This window comes from Phoca vitulina, unplaced genomic scaffold (genome assembly GCF_004348235.1).
Source record: "Phoca vitulina isolate PV1807 unplaced genomic scaffold, GSC_HSeal_1.0 scaffold87, whole genome shotgun sequence".
NCBI lineage: Eukaryota > Metazoa > Chordata > Mammalia > Carnivora > Phocidae > Phoca > Phoca vitulina.
In genome coordinates this window covers 116,074-130,479 of record NW_022589790.1, presented here as the reverse complement: position 1 = coordinate 130,479, position 14,406 = coordinate 116,074, and the positions used below count along the sequence as shown (strand labels likewise).

The following is a 14,406-nucleotide window of genomic DNA, read 5'->3' as shown; positions in this document are numbered from 1 at the left end:
AATGTTAACAGCACATTTACCATCCTTGCTCTGTAGAACCTACGATTCAAGTTTGGGCCCAGAGAAGGAGAGGAGGGATTCCAGGGTGCCTTGAAGATTCCATTAGGGCAGGTGGTGTTCCTCAAACCAAACAGTGACCAGTTAATGAGGGGTTCAATCATACCAGTGGATCTTGAACAGCATCTTACTTAAGCAAAATAGAACAGAACATATCAGGGTGCCTTGAATGCCATAAGGGAAATTCTGTTTCTGTTATATATGTACAAGTCTGTATTGGATTAACATGTGCAGTGCATTTCTTAGTGAGAGTCGAATAAACCTTGTAAAACCTTGGGTTATGGAAAACCACACACTTAGAACTCTGAACTCCTTGAAGGGATTGATCATGCCTTACATTTTTGTTCCTATAAAGTGGATGGATAAATGGATGGGTTATGTATGTATATGATGGATGGAATTAAAATGAATGGGTAGCTGGGTGGATGAATGGATGCATGCATGCGTGCATAGATAGGTAAGTGGACGGTGAATGGAAGCATTATCAATGAAGGCAAAAAAGATCTACAGAAGTCAGTGTAGGGCATGCTGAGTCTGAGGTATCTAAGTGGTCGCAGGACAGTGCTAATGGACATAGAAGTAAAAGTCGCGGGAGAGATCAGGGCTAGGAGGCCGAGGCTCTGCAGGCAGCACTAAAGGAGTTAATTGGGGGCGCCTGGGTGGCTCAGTCGGTTAAGCGGCTGCCTTCAGCTCGGGTCGTGATCCCAGGGTTCTGCTGAGCAGGGAGCCTGCTTCTGCCTCTCCCTCTGCCTATACTCTCTTGCTTGCACTCTGTCTCTCAAATAAATAAATATAAAAATAAAGGGGTTAACTGTTTTGAGGAGAAAAGTTGGGAGGCACGCGAGCCCCCACGCGAGATCCTTAGCCCTCACAGCATCTCCGCGCCACCGCAAGCCCCACCCCCTGCGTTTCTGCAGCCCACGCCCCCGCCCCCGAGCGCAGCCTCTGAGACGTTCTCACTACCACAAAGGTCTCCGGCTAGAAGGGCCGGAAGTGCACCAGAGCTCGAGCTTGGCCGCCGCACTCCCCCCGTTTTGGGTCGGTTCCTGCGTAGTGGCTCCCGTGAGACTGCCGGATCTCATGTATCTGGCTAACTGGAGCGGCGGTAAGCCGCTCAATGGCTTAAATTGATTCTTTCCACCTCTACCTATTCTCACTAGTCTTTTCTTCTTCGGGCTTGCTGCATGGCCGGCCGGGCTCCCAGCTGTGGCGTCCCCTGGGGCATCATAGAGATTGTGGTCCTCCCCTTCCCGAGTGTGGGTTAGAGCGCCTACGTCATTTTCTGTCGCCTCGGGCTGGGTGAGGAGTGTCGACACCTGAGGAGGACGCCGCTGGATCGGGCAAACCCGGAGGGAAGCAAGAAACGTCAGTCTGGGTTTGCAAGCTGAGCCTCAAAGGAAAGTGGAGGCTGCAGCCTGGTTCAGCCCCCGCTGCCCTTGGAGGGCGGCTGAGTCTGGACCGCGGGCTTTCGCGCCTTGAGCTGGAAAAAGCCTGAGGGAAGGGAGCAAGGCATCTCTACGGGCCTGAGGAGGAAGAGCAGGGTTGAAAACAGCCTTGGGTCACAAGCGTAGCTTGGAGGCAGGCCCGCAAAGCAGTCCCCCAGCTCCTCAGCTCCGAGCTGAGGCATCCACACCCACAGGCCGCGCATTAAAATGGCTGGCTATGCCACTGTTCCTAACCCCATGCAGACCCTTCAGGAGGAAGCGGTTTGTGCCATCTGCCTGGATTACTTCAAGGATCCTGTGTCCATAGGCTGCGGACACAACTTCTGCCGAGGGTGTGTGACCCAGCTGTGGGGCAAAGCTGAGGAAGACAGGGAAGAGGAGGAAGATGAATGGGAGGACGACGAGGACGACGATGTGGAGGGGGCCATCGGTGGATGGGACAACTCTATTCGAGAGGTTTTGTACCAGGGCAATGCTGATGAGGAGGTGTTCCAGGACCAAGATGATGAACTCTGGGTTGGTGACGGTGGCGTCAGGAATTGGGACAACGTGGACTATGTGTGGGACCAGGAGGAAGAGGAGGAAGACCGGGACTATTACCTGGGAGGCTTGAGACATGACCTGAGAATTGACGTCTACCCAGAAGAGGAGATACTGGAAGAATACGATGAGGACGACCAAGAGCTGTATCCTGACACCCACCTGCCTCCTCCGGCCCCTCCACGTCAGTTCACCTGTCCCCAGTGCCGAAAGAGCTTTACACGTCGCAGCTTTCGTCCCAACTTGCAGCTGGCCAACATGGTCCAGATAATTCGCCAAATGTGCCCCACTCCTTATCGAGGAAGCTGGGGGAATGACCAGGGCATCTGCTCCAAACACCAGGAAGCCCTGAAGCTCTTCTGTGAGGTGGACAAAGAGGCCATCTGTGTGGTGTGCAGAGAATCCAGGAGCCACAAACAGCACAGCGTGGTGCCATTGGAGGAGGTGGTGCAGGAGTACAAGGTGAGAGGCACAAGGGGGAAAGAGGGTGAGGGGTTGAAGGGAGTGGAGAGAAAACAAGGGGAGCTGGGAGAGATGGGTACTTGCTAGTTGAACCTCTTTTTTGTGAGAGATGAGGGCACAATAATGGAGATGGGCATATGTAGAGAAAGGAGACAAATTGGTTGAGGCTGACTGGCTTCCCCAGGGGAAGCTAAGGAAAGACACAACAGTCACCAGAAGCTTACTACTGTTATTCCCTTTCAATCTGAGTATAGGTGACATATCCCTAGTATTTGATTTCCCTCTGTTGAGTCCTGAGTGTGTACCTTACCAAGATCCCAGGACCCTTAACACATAGGAATGGAAAGCCATAATACTTGTAGATAATAGACATTTGGGAACTCAGAGCAGTGTCAAAACAGATGACTGGAGAAAAAACACACATACAAAAAAACATGACTGGTATTGATAGGCTGAAATGCCAGGTTTGAGTCCTGGACAAATTAAGTGCAACTGGACACACCCCCTTCCCAAAGTCTGAGGTTGCTTCCTCACCATCAGTAGGGTCTGTTTTCCCTACAGAGGGAGGCAGAGGACATAAACATCTTTTTGATGGATCAGAAGCCTCATGCCCTGATCACTCTCCTTTCCTGGTATTTTATCACAGTGAAAGGAGTGAGGGATTTAGGAACAGATGACCTGGCTCTGCCACTTACTGTCTAATCTTGGGCAGGTCTCTACCTCTTAGCTTATTTTCCCCTAGGCTTAAGATTAAGAGATCATGTATGTGAAAGTATTTTATAAACCATAAAGCACTAAGCAGATGTATGCTTTTTTTAATATTCCTCTAACTTGTCTTCTTTTCTTTGGGTTCTGATTTGGTTAATACATTGCCGAGTTATTACAGAGTTGTCTCAATGACAGTTTGAATACTATTGTCTTCCTTACCAAAAGCCTAGGTGAATGTGACTCCTAGCAGTACCCAAGGAAGGAGAGAATGTCTCAGGCCCGTAAAGTCTTATCCTGGATATTCATTAGCAGCTGCTCACACTTCAGTGTACTTTACAGTTTATAAAATATTTCCTCATGTTCTCCTATAGCAGTGGTTTTCAAATTGTGGGGGTTGACCAATTAGTGGGTCTTAAAATAAAGGGGTCATGCCCAGCATTATTTTAATATTAAACAGAATATATCAGAGTGCATGGAACATACTAAGGTAAACACTGTCTTATGAAACTTTTAAATTTATGTACACGTGTGTATACTTGGTCTGAGAGTAAAATGTATTGCTTACTCTGGATTGCAGTCAAAACATAAACAGAACACTGTCCTAAGACATCGTACATTAGCTATTATCATACTCTTCCAACTTACAGTTACTGGTAAGTGGACACATAAGACACAAATCTTAACTACAAATCACTGCTAATTTCATCAAATGAACTTGACTTTAAGCACAAACCCTAGCACCATGCTTTCCCCAGGGTAACAAAGGTTGCTGCCCCCAGAAACTATGTCCTGTACTTCTGGGTTTTAGTACACTGAAGCTGATGTAAGAAGGTAACCTTTCAATCCTCTGTTAGAATTTTCTGAAAGGATTTCAAAACTGAAATTTTAATTGAAAGCCAATTTAGACAGGAGAAAAGAGATGGTCTTTTCAACCAGGGAAGCCAGAGAACACTCTTACTTATAAAGCATATCAGTAAATATAAACACCAAAACCAAGTAAAACAAATTGGGGATAAATCCTTTCAAAATATAGAATATTTAAAAGGAAATATAACTTTTATGTTCAAACATATACCAGAATTTAGGTAGATGGTGTTGCCAAACATAGGAATTACATTGAAGAGGTAAAAATTTTTTATGTATGTATAAACTTAGTAATTGATGACATAGTTTTGTTACTGCCTTTCATTGCTCAACATATAACATTACAGTAGCATAATTTAGAATTTTACTGAATAAACTCTCATAATAATAGTTATCATTATAATAAACTATTTTTGTATAATGGTTTATTTAATATTATGCATTATCCATCACACAGTTCTGGTTACAGTGAATTTTTGTCAGCTACCAATTCAACACATTTTTTTATCTACTTTGGAGGTAAGCAAGCTTTTTAGTTTTAGGGACTGAGTAGAGTGTTGTCACTCACAGACTCAAGGAATAGTCAGTGATTTTTAGGAATAGGAGAGAAAGGCATTCTCTCCCTCACAAATTATATTAGCATTGCAGATATGGCGAAGAGTTATAGTTTACAAAATTATAGTGTTGTAATGTTAAAAAGAAAAAACATTTCATAAGAAATAAAGTTGGAAAGAACTCCTTGGCTGGTGGGAGTACAAAGATAGAACAAGCAGCATTCAGAGTAAGGCCTATAATTAATGAGGTATGACAGGTTGGGTAGCTGCAGATGTTCACTGTGGGTATGGTGCTATTTATACTGCTATTTTTATAGCATATCCAAGACAGTTATATTGTTTTGAGGTCAGTGTTCTTTTAAAGTTTAATTTTGTATAAAAAGAGGCTTTTTAGCTCTGAAAAGCTTACTTATTTGCATCTCCCATTTTGTCCATCCCATGAGTTAGAGTTCATCTTGACTCTTCAAGCTAGAATCAGAGGATTATGAAAGTAAGATCGTTTATAGATTTGACCAAGGGCACCATTAAATGGTGTCAGGTTTTAGGCAGCAGATGGGTGTATAAAAAGGAAATGAACAAAGATTTCACTTCTTGGGGCTCAGGCATAACTGGATGCCTATATTGCTCTGCCACCCAGCTGCCGCCAATAAAATCACTCATCGTTCTCCAAGAAGGACCAGATGCTTCCACCATCAGTACTCCTTTTTCTGTTTTCTCCTTTGAGGTAGCTAAAGATGGCAGCCAAAAAATTTTTTGAGGCTTTTATCAAGTATATATTCACGTTATGACGCAGAAGATAGGGTGAACTTCTTCAGTTGAGTTACCTGAAAATGTTGGGCAGTGACACCATGCCAAACACTGTTAAATTTATGCTCTAACAACAGTGGAGTATTCTGCAAAGCACAATTCTCTGCAGCTTTAAGATTGGACAGTATTGGAATATTAACAGCAATCTTCAAAGGCTATGAAAGCATAGTATTAAATAGCCCTTTTAATTGCAAAGGAGAAAAAAATGGAGAAACTTGTGAAGCCTTGCATTCCAAGTGCTGCCACAACTTTGAGAGGAAATTGAGGAATTCCAGACTTTCTTCATCTACTTCTGCAGTCTTAACTCTGGATTGATGACTGAGTATATCAAACTTCAGGTTTTAAAAACATCAGCTCATCCTTCTTTGCTTAGTTGAGAAGAATCTGATAAAAATGTGCTTTGCTTATGTTTAAAATAAATAGGCTTTAAAAACTCTGAGTGTGCTGGTTTCATAAGCCTAATACTTGACCACTAAAGACAGTATTTTTGAAGCTGTAGCAAATGAACTGAGTTGGAGGAAAATTATAATATTATAAGGGTATCCATTACAGTAGTGTTTTAGATCTGGGTTTTTGGCAAAAACTGAAGAAAACTGTGTTTAAGATGTACTGTAGCAATCACCACCAGGCATCAGCTTCCATCAACTGGCCCATAATCTACTGGAAATCTTCACCTTTCTGTCAGTTAACCTTTGTGAAAAACAGTATATTCAATCCCAGTTTGCCTTGATTTTTGAAGCTCTGTTCAGAATGCTGTTGAAGAGTATTTTCTGTTACATACTGAGGTTCCTTGGTTGTCAACTGTATTCAGCTGAATTTATGGACAGAACTGATTTTGGAACACCAATGACAAAACAACCCTCTGATTTTGGAACACCACCTAAAGAGAATCTGTACTTTAAAATTTCATAAATTAAAACTTTCAGCAGAATTTAATGCATTGAAGCTTAAAACACATAGACCATGAAATGTCAAAATGCAAGCACCAACATCCCTGCTTGTTTTGAAATACTTTAAACAAACAAAAAAAAGAAATACTTTAAGCAAAACTTACCAAAAATCCAGGTACACATAGCAAACTTATACTAAAAATGTCTAATTTGCTTGGCCATCTTTGAAGGACTAGATTCATAAAAGTTATTTCAAGAAAAAAAACATAAAATATCCAGAACTATTTTGGGTGATTGTTCTTGACGTTGTTCTTAAAACCTACCCGTGGTAGCTTTTGGAAAGAATGTTTTCACTGATATTTGGTCCTCACTGAAAGAACTTCAAGAGGAGTATGTAGAACTCAAAAGTCTGATTGTTTTGACTTGAAACTTCCAGATAAAGACTCTAGAGAAATTGGGATATAAAATGTCTAAAAAGATGAGAAGAATTTATTCCGTTTTCTCTTTACATCTTAAAAGCTTTTTTGGGGGGAGGGCGTATATCTAGCTCTGGGGAGAAAGCAGTACCAGAGTATTGTTAAAGCAGCTTGTGTTTTGTTACATCTTCTACACCACCCAGGAAAGAAAAGTTAAGGCTTAACAGTGACTGGGTTATCACATCATCTGAATAAATTTTGCCTTACAAAATTACCGTTTGTTGATTTTTAGTCATGATACTTAATTGTGAAATTTTAAATAGCACTGAAGGTGGGAAAATGTGAGATTTTTAGGTAATATGAGAAGTAGAGCTATGGATTACAAAAACATTGAGAAAAACTGGTATATCCATATTCACCAGATACTCATCTGTTTAATGAATGTTTTCCCTACTAGGTTCAGCTGTTGACTGCTGTATCACAAGTCAGACTGTTTAAACTTGCTCCTCACTACTCCTGTGGCTGTACCTGGGACCTCATCTTTACACAGACTTGCTACACATCTGAAATCCTCATCTCCAGTTGCACTATGACCTTAGCTCTTAGCCTTCTAGTGCAGTCAAACACACTCCAGTTATACCTGCCCTTCAGTTTTATGGAGGCCACAGTTCCACTGACTCCTAATTTTTTTCCTTCCCAATTTAATAGACACTTGCTAGCCTTAATTATTATCCCACTGAGCCTGGACCTCATGAGTAGTCGGGACTTTAAGAACTGATCCACACTGTAGCCTAGACCTATGTTTCTCAACCTCAGCACTATTGACATTTTGAGTAAGATAATTATTTTCGGGGGAAGCGGGCTGTCCTGTGCACTGTAGGATGCCTAGCAGCATCCCGGGACTCTACCCACCAGATGTAAGTAGCACTCCCCCACCAGCTGTGAAAACCACAAATGTCTCCCAACATTTCCAAATGTCTTGTGGAGAGGGGTGAGAGAAACAAAATCATCCGTGGTTGAGAACCATTGGTCTCTACTCAGGGAAAGTGGTCAAATCCACAGATATGCCATTACCAGCTTTACATATGCCCTATAGCCAGTGACTGACCTACATGTTTAAAAGTGTTGAATGGAAGAATAGCTCCACCTAGCTAGAACCTTATTAAACGCAGTCTTAGTGGAATTGATATGACTCCTACTTCTGCCAGCTCTTGGCAGGCAGGTGACAGAGTCAGCAGACCTTTTTTTAAACCAGAGCTGCCTCTGTCACTGCCATTTGGGAGAACAAGGGCTATGACAGATAAAGCAGTATATGAAATGAAGATCTAGAAATGATGAGTAAGGCAATCACTTCAGCAAACATCAGTTTCAGCAGAGCCAATCACTTTGACAGTCATTTTTTTTGCTTTGGTTTTTAAGTATTATGCAGAACTTATAAAACCAGAACCTGTCTGCTCCTGTTGGTGTGTGTGGCCCTGGAATCACACATATAACATCAGCTCCTAAAGCACTTCCTTAAAACCTAGGTCTCTTCTGCCACTGGCCGTCAACCTCTGGCCCCTATGCCATGCCTCCAGAAATCTTTATAGGACCTACAGTTCTATGCTATTCTCCACCCCCAATCCCTGACGCCCCCTTGAAAGTTATCCTGTAATAGTGAAGTTATTACATTTACCAACTGATAAAATAGGGTAACAAATAGGGGGACATAAGACAGCCTGCTATACCAGGTCTAAAAGGACTTTGCAACAATGGAAGTGTTCTCAATCTGTGCTGTTTGATGTAGTAGGTACCATTAGCTACCTTGAGCTTGAGCTCTTGAAATGTGTCTAGTCCAACTCAGGAACTGAATTTTTAATTGTATTTAATTTTAATTAATTTGAAATAGCCATACATGGCTAGTGGCTGTCAAATCACAATGAATTGTACAGTTCCATAGAAATAAGGCAGGTTGAATTCTGGTCCTTTCTAGGACTCTCAGGAGTAGAAGCAAGTCCAAAGGGAAGATGAAAAAGAAGTGGGAACTCTCTTTTCCCAATCAAGAGAGGTAGGCTCAAAGGTGGTATTTTGGGGCATAGAAGAAAATACTTAAAAGAAGGCCTTCTTGTATTTTTTAAAAATGTGACTAAAACAGTCTTGAACCAGTTCCACTTGTGATTCATGTGGATCACATGTGAGAAATGTGATAGAGGAGAACTCTAATAGGAAGTAGCTAAAAAACAAACTGTTTTACCCTCTTCCCAAAAAAGAGCCAGGGCTGGGGCCTCAAAATAGGAGGAATATAAGAATAAATAAGGTTTTATTTGGTGCCTGACTTTTTGACAATGGGATGTGGGGCAAAACCTAGCATTAATGTAGGTAAGTGGGTTCTTCCCTTCCTCCTCTCACACCTAAATCCTGACAGAGGGTGATAAATCATGGAGTCCTAGAAGGGAAAGCAGTCTGTACTGGTAGTGATAATGAGAAAAGAGGAAGTGAGAGGTTTTCGGAATAACAGGGCTGAAAAGGAGGAGACTGTGAGAGCTAAAAGTGGTAACAAATTTAACTTTTAATGATATAGTCTTTGCCCACAAACCATAGTCCTCAGAGGTACAGTCTGAGAACCCTGGGCAGGGGGAAATAGCTCATCTTGGCATGTGAGAAGTTGGAGGAGGAGATGTGACAGTAGACCAGCAAAGAAGGAAGAGTTACTACTCTTCTCCCCACCTCTATCCCTCCCAAAGGAGGAAAATGAGCTAGAAACAGCCTTAAAAAACAGGGAGGGGCTTATTCTTATTCGTCCATAGCTTAGGCCTTCCTAATCTTTTACCCCATCCTAAAGGACTCAGATGCAGAGTTGGTCAGAGACTTCTGATTGACAATTCCACTTGGTACCAAGCAGGGCCCCACAAAAATGAAGGACAAAGGTCACCTGGAAGAGGATCCCTGGAGGTCACATCCCCTTTCTGTCTGCATTTCCTAAGCACATAGAATCCTCTCTCTCCCCCTCCAGCAGAGGATGGAATTTCTCAGCAAGCTCTGGTTATTTAACCCAAGTATGAGCAGGAAGGACTGTTTCCTCTTAAGCCTTCTTATCTTGTGGTAAGTAGCCAGCCTCAAAGTTCCATTTCAACATATTCTCCCAACCCTAGTTCTTATCAAATTCTCTTCCAGGTAAAAAGCTGAAAAAAAGGGCACCTTGGGTCACCTTTTGTTTCTCCCTACCACCTAATGGTGTTTTAAATCCTTTAACAAGCTAGAGGCTTGCCTTCTCCTAGCATGTTTATAATTCTGCCTGGACTACAGCCCAGACCTGCCTGGGTCATGCCCACTTCCACAACCTCTGACTGCATATCTGCTGAAGCACCTAGGGTCTAGGGAATCCCACAGTCCATCTCCCAGGGAAAACACAACAGAATGCCTTAGCAGCTTTCTAGGGGACTGTTAGACCTCAGATTTCTGCCTAAGATGGACACTAAATATTTATCAAGAGACATAAAGAAATGATATATGGTTTTTTGATAACATCTGTTCCCGGCATTGATTTAGTATCACATCCCTACCTCTCACCAGGAATAATGGAACCTAAGAATAGAACTTCCCATGTTTCCTTCCAACCTTTTTGAACTTAATTCTTTAGGCCTCATCATGAAAGTTTCTATAATCAGAGCCCAATTCTAGATACTGGAGTGAAGAAGGTGGGGTAGGGAGGAGAGATATGGATTAGATGAAATGTTGACTCACTCATAAGGCCAGTAGGAAGTTCTCAGTGCCTCCTTTTATAGGACTCTCATGACTCCTACAGATCCTCCTGTCCAGCTTCTAAACTCGTCTTTCCAGTCTCACTCTTCCAACCTACCCTCCACTCTGACAACAAATGACTGTCAGCAAAATCAAGTCTAGGCAGGAGAGGGATTATGATAATCCTAAAGAGATAGTCCTAGGCTTCAGGACAAAATTCCTTACCAGTCAACTCCTCGATAGGGGCTCCTTGATCACCTTGGGTTTCACTCTATCCTACCTTCCCATTTGAAACCATCTCCCAAACCTCTGCATGCAAACCACTCTTAACACCTCTTCCCCATGGTGATCCCTCTGCCTGAAACACCCTTTAACTACTTGCCCTTAACTACTTAGCCTATGAGGCTAGTCACCAAGATTAGAATCTTCCACAACCAAACCCTCTACCAGCAAATGCAGCCCAAACAGATCAGTCCCTGACCTCAGGGCACTGAGGAAAAGCCCTGAGGGATTCAAATAAGGGCAAATTGAACTAAGTGCTGTGAAGGCCCCGAACACCATCACCATGAGGGCATGAAACAAGGAACCTAACCTAGACTTGAGGGTCACAAGAGGGTTTCCCTGATGTGGCAACCTGAGTTGAGACCTGAAGGAAACTTAGATTAACTAAGAAAAGTGAGGGTGGGATATGGTGGGCCTTCCAGGCAGAATAATGTGTGTGTTCTGTGTGGGAGAGAACTGACAGTTGGAAGAGCATGGGAGAGCCACGGTAGCCACAAAAGGAGTATGGGGCATGCCAATGCCAACCACACTGAATCTGCAGAGGAACAGCAAAATGAAGGGAAGCCACTTGCTTTAGCTGACAGAGGCCCTCTGGTCTTGACCACACCCCTTTCCCTCAGCCCCTCACCTATCACCCACAGTAATCCTCACCACCTCATGGAAGGGAAGACCTGTGTCATCTCCTGAATGCTGGCAGGAGGGAATAGAGGCCTCTGTTCCTAGAAGAGGTCATAGGCCTCTAGAAGGGAAACAAGAGGGCCTTCTTCCAGCTGTGTCGATCTTAGGGATTCCCAGCAGAAAAGGAATGGTGAGAAAGACTTCCCCCCCTTTTTTTTTAAATTTTATAAATTTATTTGACAGAGTCAGCAAGAGAGGGAACACAAGCAGGGGGAGCTGGAGAGGGAGAAGCAGGCTTCCTGATGAGCAGAGAAGCCCATGTGGGGCTCGATCCCAGGACGCTGGATCATGACCTGAGCTGAAGGCAGATGCTTCACGACTGAGCCACCCAGGCACCCCAGGGACAGACTTCCTTAGAAGAGCATTTCCAATTTCTCTCCTTTGTTTACCTTGTCTGGGCCTGAAGGTGGTACCAGTGGGGACATGGGAGAGGACGGGCAGCCCAAGGGATGGGACCAGAAGTGGGTGGGGAACTTACCAGAGGGGTGGCCTGAGGAGCACAAAGAAGACTCCGCAGAGTAACTTTCCCCAATTTCTCCCAAGGTCAGGTGGGGCCCTCCAGCAGGTTTCCACCTCCCAGAGGCCAGATCATAGACACGTGGAATGAAAAGGCCCAGAGGCCCTACCGATGCCTACAGAGGCAGCAGACTGTTATGGGAAGCACGCGGCTTATTCTTAAGATGCATCCCGCAGCCGAGAGAAGTCATCCCACTGGAAGGGGCCGGGCTTGAGGAGTGAGTAGTCCAGGTGCGCCCATACGCCTAGCAGGGAGCTGCGGGGCCCCAGAGGGAAGCAGGCATGTATGGGGCTCAACTCCAGCTTGGGCTGAAGAGGGGAAGGCTCCCGCTGCCCCTGGTCCCTGCACCCAGCTACACCCAAAGTGTCCGGAGAGTCAGGGCCAGGCCTCCCTCGATTCAGGAAGGCCCCTCGGTGGTTTTGTGGCTTGCCGGCATCCTCTCCAAGAGAAGGGAGGCCAGGCACTGATTGGAGGAAAACTCCCGAGGTGGAAAGCCCAATCCTGTGGTCCGGTCGTCCGGAAGTCCATTACATCCCATTTCTCCCTCTCCACTGGCATTGCCAGATCGGTGCTGGTGGGCTCCAATGCAAAACCCGAGTTCCGGCCTTGGCCCAACAGGAGGGGCCGCTGCCAGAACCGTCTCAAAGAGTAAGGGGCTGGCGTAGGGCGAGGCCCTCGGGTTGCGGGAGGCCAAAGACAGCTACAGAAATCTCGGTCTGGTCTCGGTAGCCCGAGGGGAGGACTCGAAGAAGGGGTCCGCCCAGAGGAGGCCTGGGGAGGGCGGGGCTAGCCTGGGAACCGCCCGTTTCTGGAAAAGGGCCGGGCGGTGCCGAAAGGTCGCGTTCTAGAGCAGGCCTGAGAGACCTGGGAGGCTCGTTTTAAACCTGCACTCCTGGGAATGCCTAGGTGGCTCAGACGGTTAAGCGACGGCCTTCGGCTCAGGTCATGACCCCGCATGGGGCTCCTTGTTCAGTACGGAGCCTGCTTCTCCCTCTGCCTGCTACTCCCCCTGCTTGTACTCTCTCTCTGATAAACAAACAAACAAACAAACAAACAAAATAAACCTGTACTCCTGGCCCTACCTCAGGGATGTTGATTCCACAGGGGCTCCCTGGCAACATTCAAGAAAACAGAGAGCCAAATGAGGTTTCTCGAGGGGGTAAATATGACTAAGGAATGATCTCTTTAGAGAGTACAGGTAGGAGATAAAGGAAGTGTGTTCTTGAACTGAGAGCAAATCCTCTGCATGTATAGGCCAACAGCCAGGGGAGTGTTTGCGCTGCGCATCTCCACTTGAAGATGCGTGGAATCTCTCACCTCCCCATTTGTCCCAACCGCCCAGAGTACTTGGCATGACCCGAGCTATGAACAGCGAGCTGGATATTGGTGTGCGTGAAGGTAGGGGTCTCTCATGACCACAGGACAAACAAAACATGTGAGTCGGAGTGCAGTTCGAGTTTAGTGTTGCTAAAGAGAAAAGACAGGTGATGTACACAACCGGGACCCTTGAAACATAGGCCCGCACCCTGAGAAGCCACGGTCCTTCCCCACGCCTGCTGGCCCTGTCAACTGCCCCTCACCTCCATCCCACTGTTTGGTTTTCAGCAGCTCCAAAACTCCAGCTCAGGACTTTTGGCACTGACTCCTTCCCCGCCCACCTCGCCCCGCCCCCGTCATATTCTGTCCCTCTTACTGGAACCTTATCCTCCCATATATCCACAGGGCTGTCTCCTACTTCTCCTTCCTCTCTTTGCTCCAATTTCCCTCTCAATCTCCTTTCCACTCACCCCATCAAATGTAAACTCCAAGAAAACCAAGTCCTCACCGTCTTGCTCACAGCTGTATCCCCCAAGACCTAAAACAAGAGCTAGGGAGTTTAAGTTTGCCTGCATTTACTCTGCCAGGCATTGCTCTGGGCGCTTAAACCTATCTTAACTCATTTACTCTCCTCAACACCATTTTTGGTAGGTGCTATTATTTCCAACCTCGTTTCACAAATGTGAAACTTAATACGTGTTACAAACAAAATAAATACGTATGTATAATCCCCCCTTATTTTGCATAGATGACAGCGACTGCTATCACCCTGGTCTGTGCCTCTCCCCCTTTAAAAACCTATGTGACAAGGGCGCTATCTGCCAGCATCATCTCTTAATACCAAGGATGTGCCGTAGTGGGAGGCACCACATATTCACGTACCATGCGGTTAAATGGGAGGCCGGTAGGCAGCCCGGGAACCACGTTCCACTGCTTCCCAGTCTGAGGGCACCTCCTTGGGGTCACGCCTGGACCCGGAGACCCGCCGACCTTTCTGTGAGGTGGTGAGGCTCAGAGCCGGCTTTCGACCCGAGTCCGCAGAAGTCAGAACCCGGAGGCCTTTCCTCTCCTAGTTTCTGCGACGCCTCTCCGCACTCCTGCCACGGCGAGAGCTGGGTGGCCGACAAGCAGCCCACAGGCCGATTTTTC

At 45.5% G+C, this 14,406-nt stretch overlaps 1 protein-coding gene across 4 annotated transcripts; it reads left to right on the top strand.

Moving 5' to 3' along the window:
• The first annotated feature begins 1,034 nt into the window (after nt 1–1,034).
• Nucleotides 1,035–11,616, top strand: TRIM52 (tripartite motif containing 52). 4 transcript variants are annotated; one of them, XM_032395698.1, is made up of 2 exons: nt 1,035–2,504; nt 5,634–11,616. In XM_032395698.1, the coding sequence occupies exons 1-2, from the start codon at nt 1,710–1,712 to the stop codon at nt 5,700–5,702; spliced, it is 864 nt and encodes a 287-aa protein (XP_032251589.1). In that variant the 5' UTR covers nt 1,035–1,709; the 3' UTR covers nt 5,703–11,616. The 4 variants fall into 4 exon arrangements, with proteins under 4 accessions (XP_032251589.1, XP_032251591.1, XP_032251590.1 ...); XM_032395700.1 differs by lacking the exon at nt 5,634–11,616 and adding an exon at nt 5,233–5,361; XM_032395699.1 differs by lacking the exon at nt 5,634–11,616 and adding an exon at nt 5,078–5,361.
• The last annotated feature ends 2,790 nt before the right edge of the window (nt 11,617–14,406 follow it).

What these genes read in the sequence shown, in the direction of transcription:
- TRIM52 (XM_032395697.1), top strand. Translation starts at nt 1,710, where the DNA reads ATGGCTGGCTATGCCACTGTTCCTAACCCCATGCAGACCCTTCAGGAG. An exon ending in AGGTGGTGCAGGAGTACAAG is followed by an intron (nt 2,505 to 5,267) that starts GTGAGAGGCACA and finishes TCTGCCACCCAG; the next exon opens with CTGCCGCCAATAAAATCACT.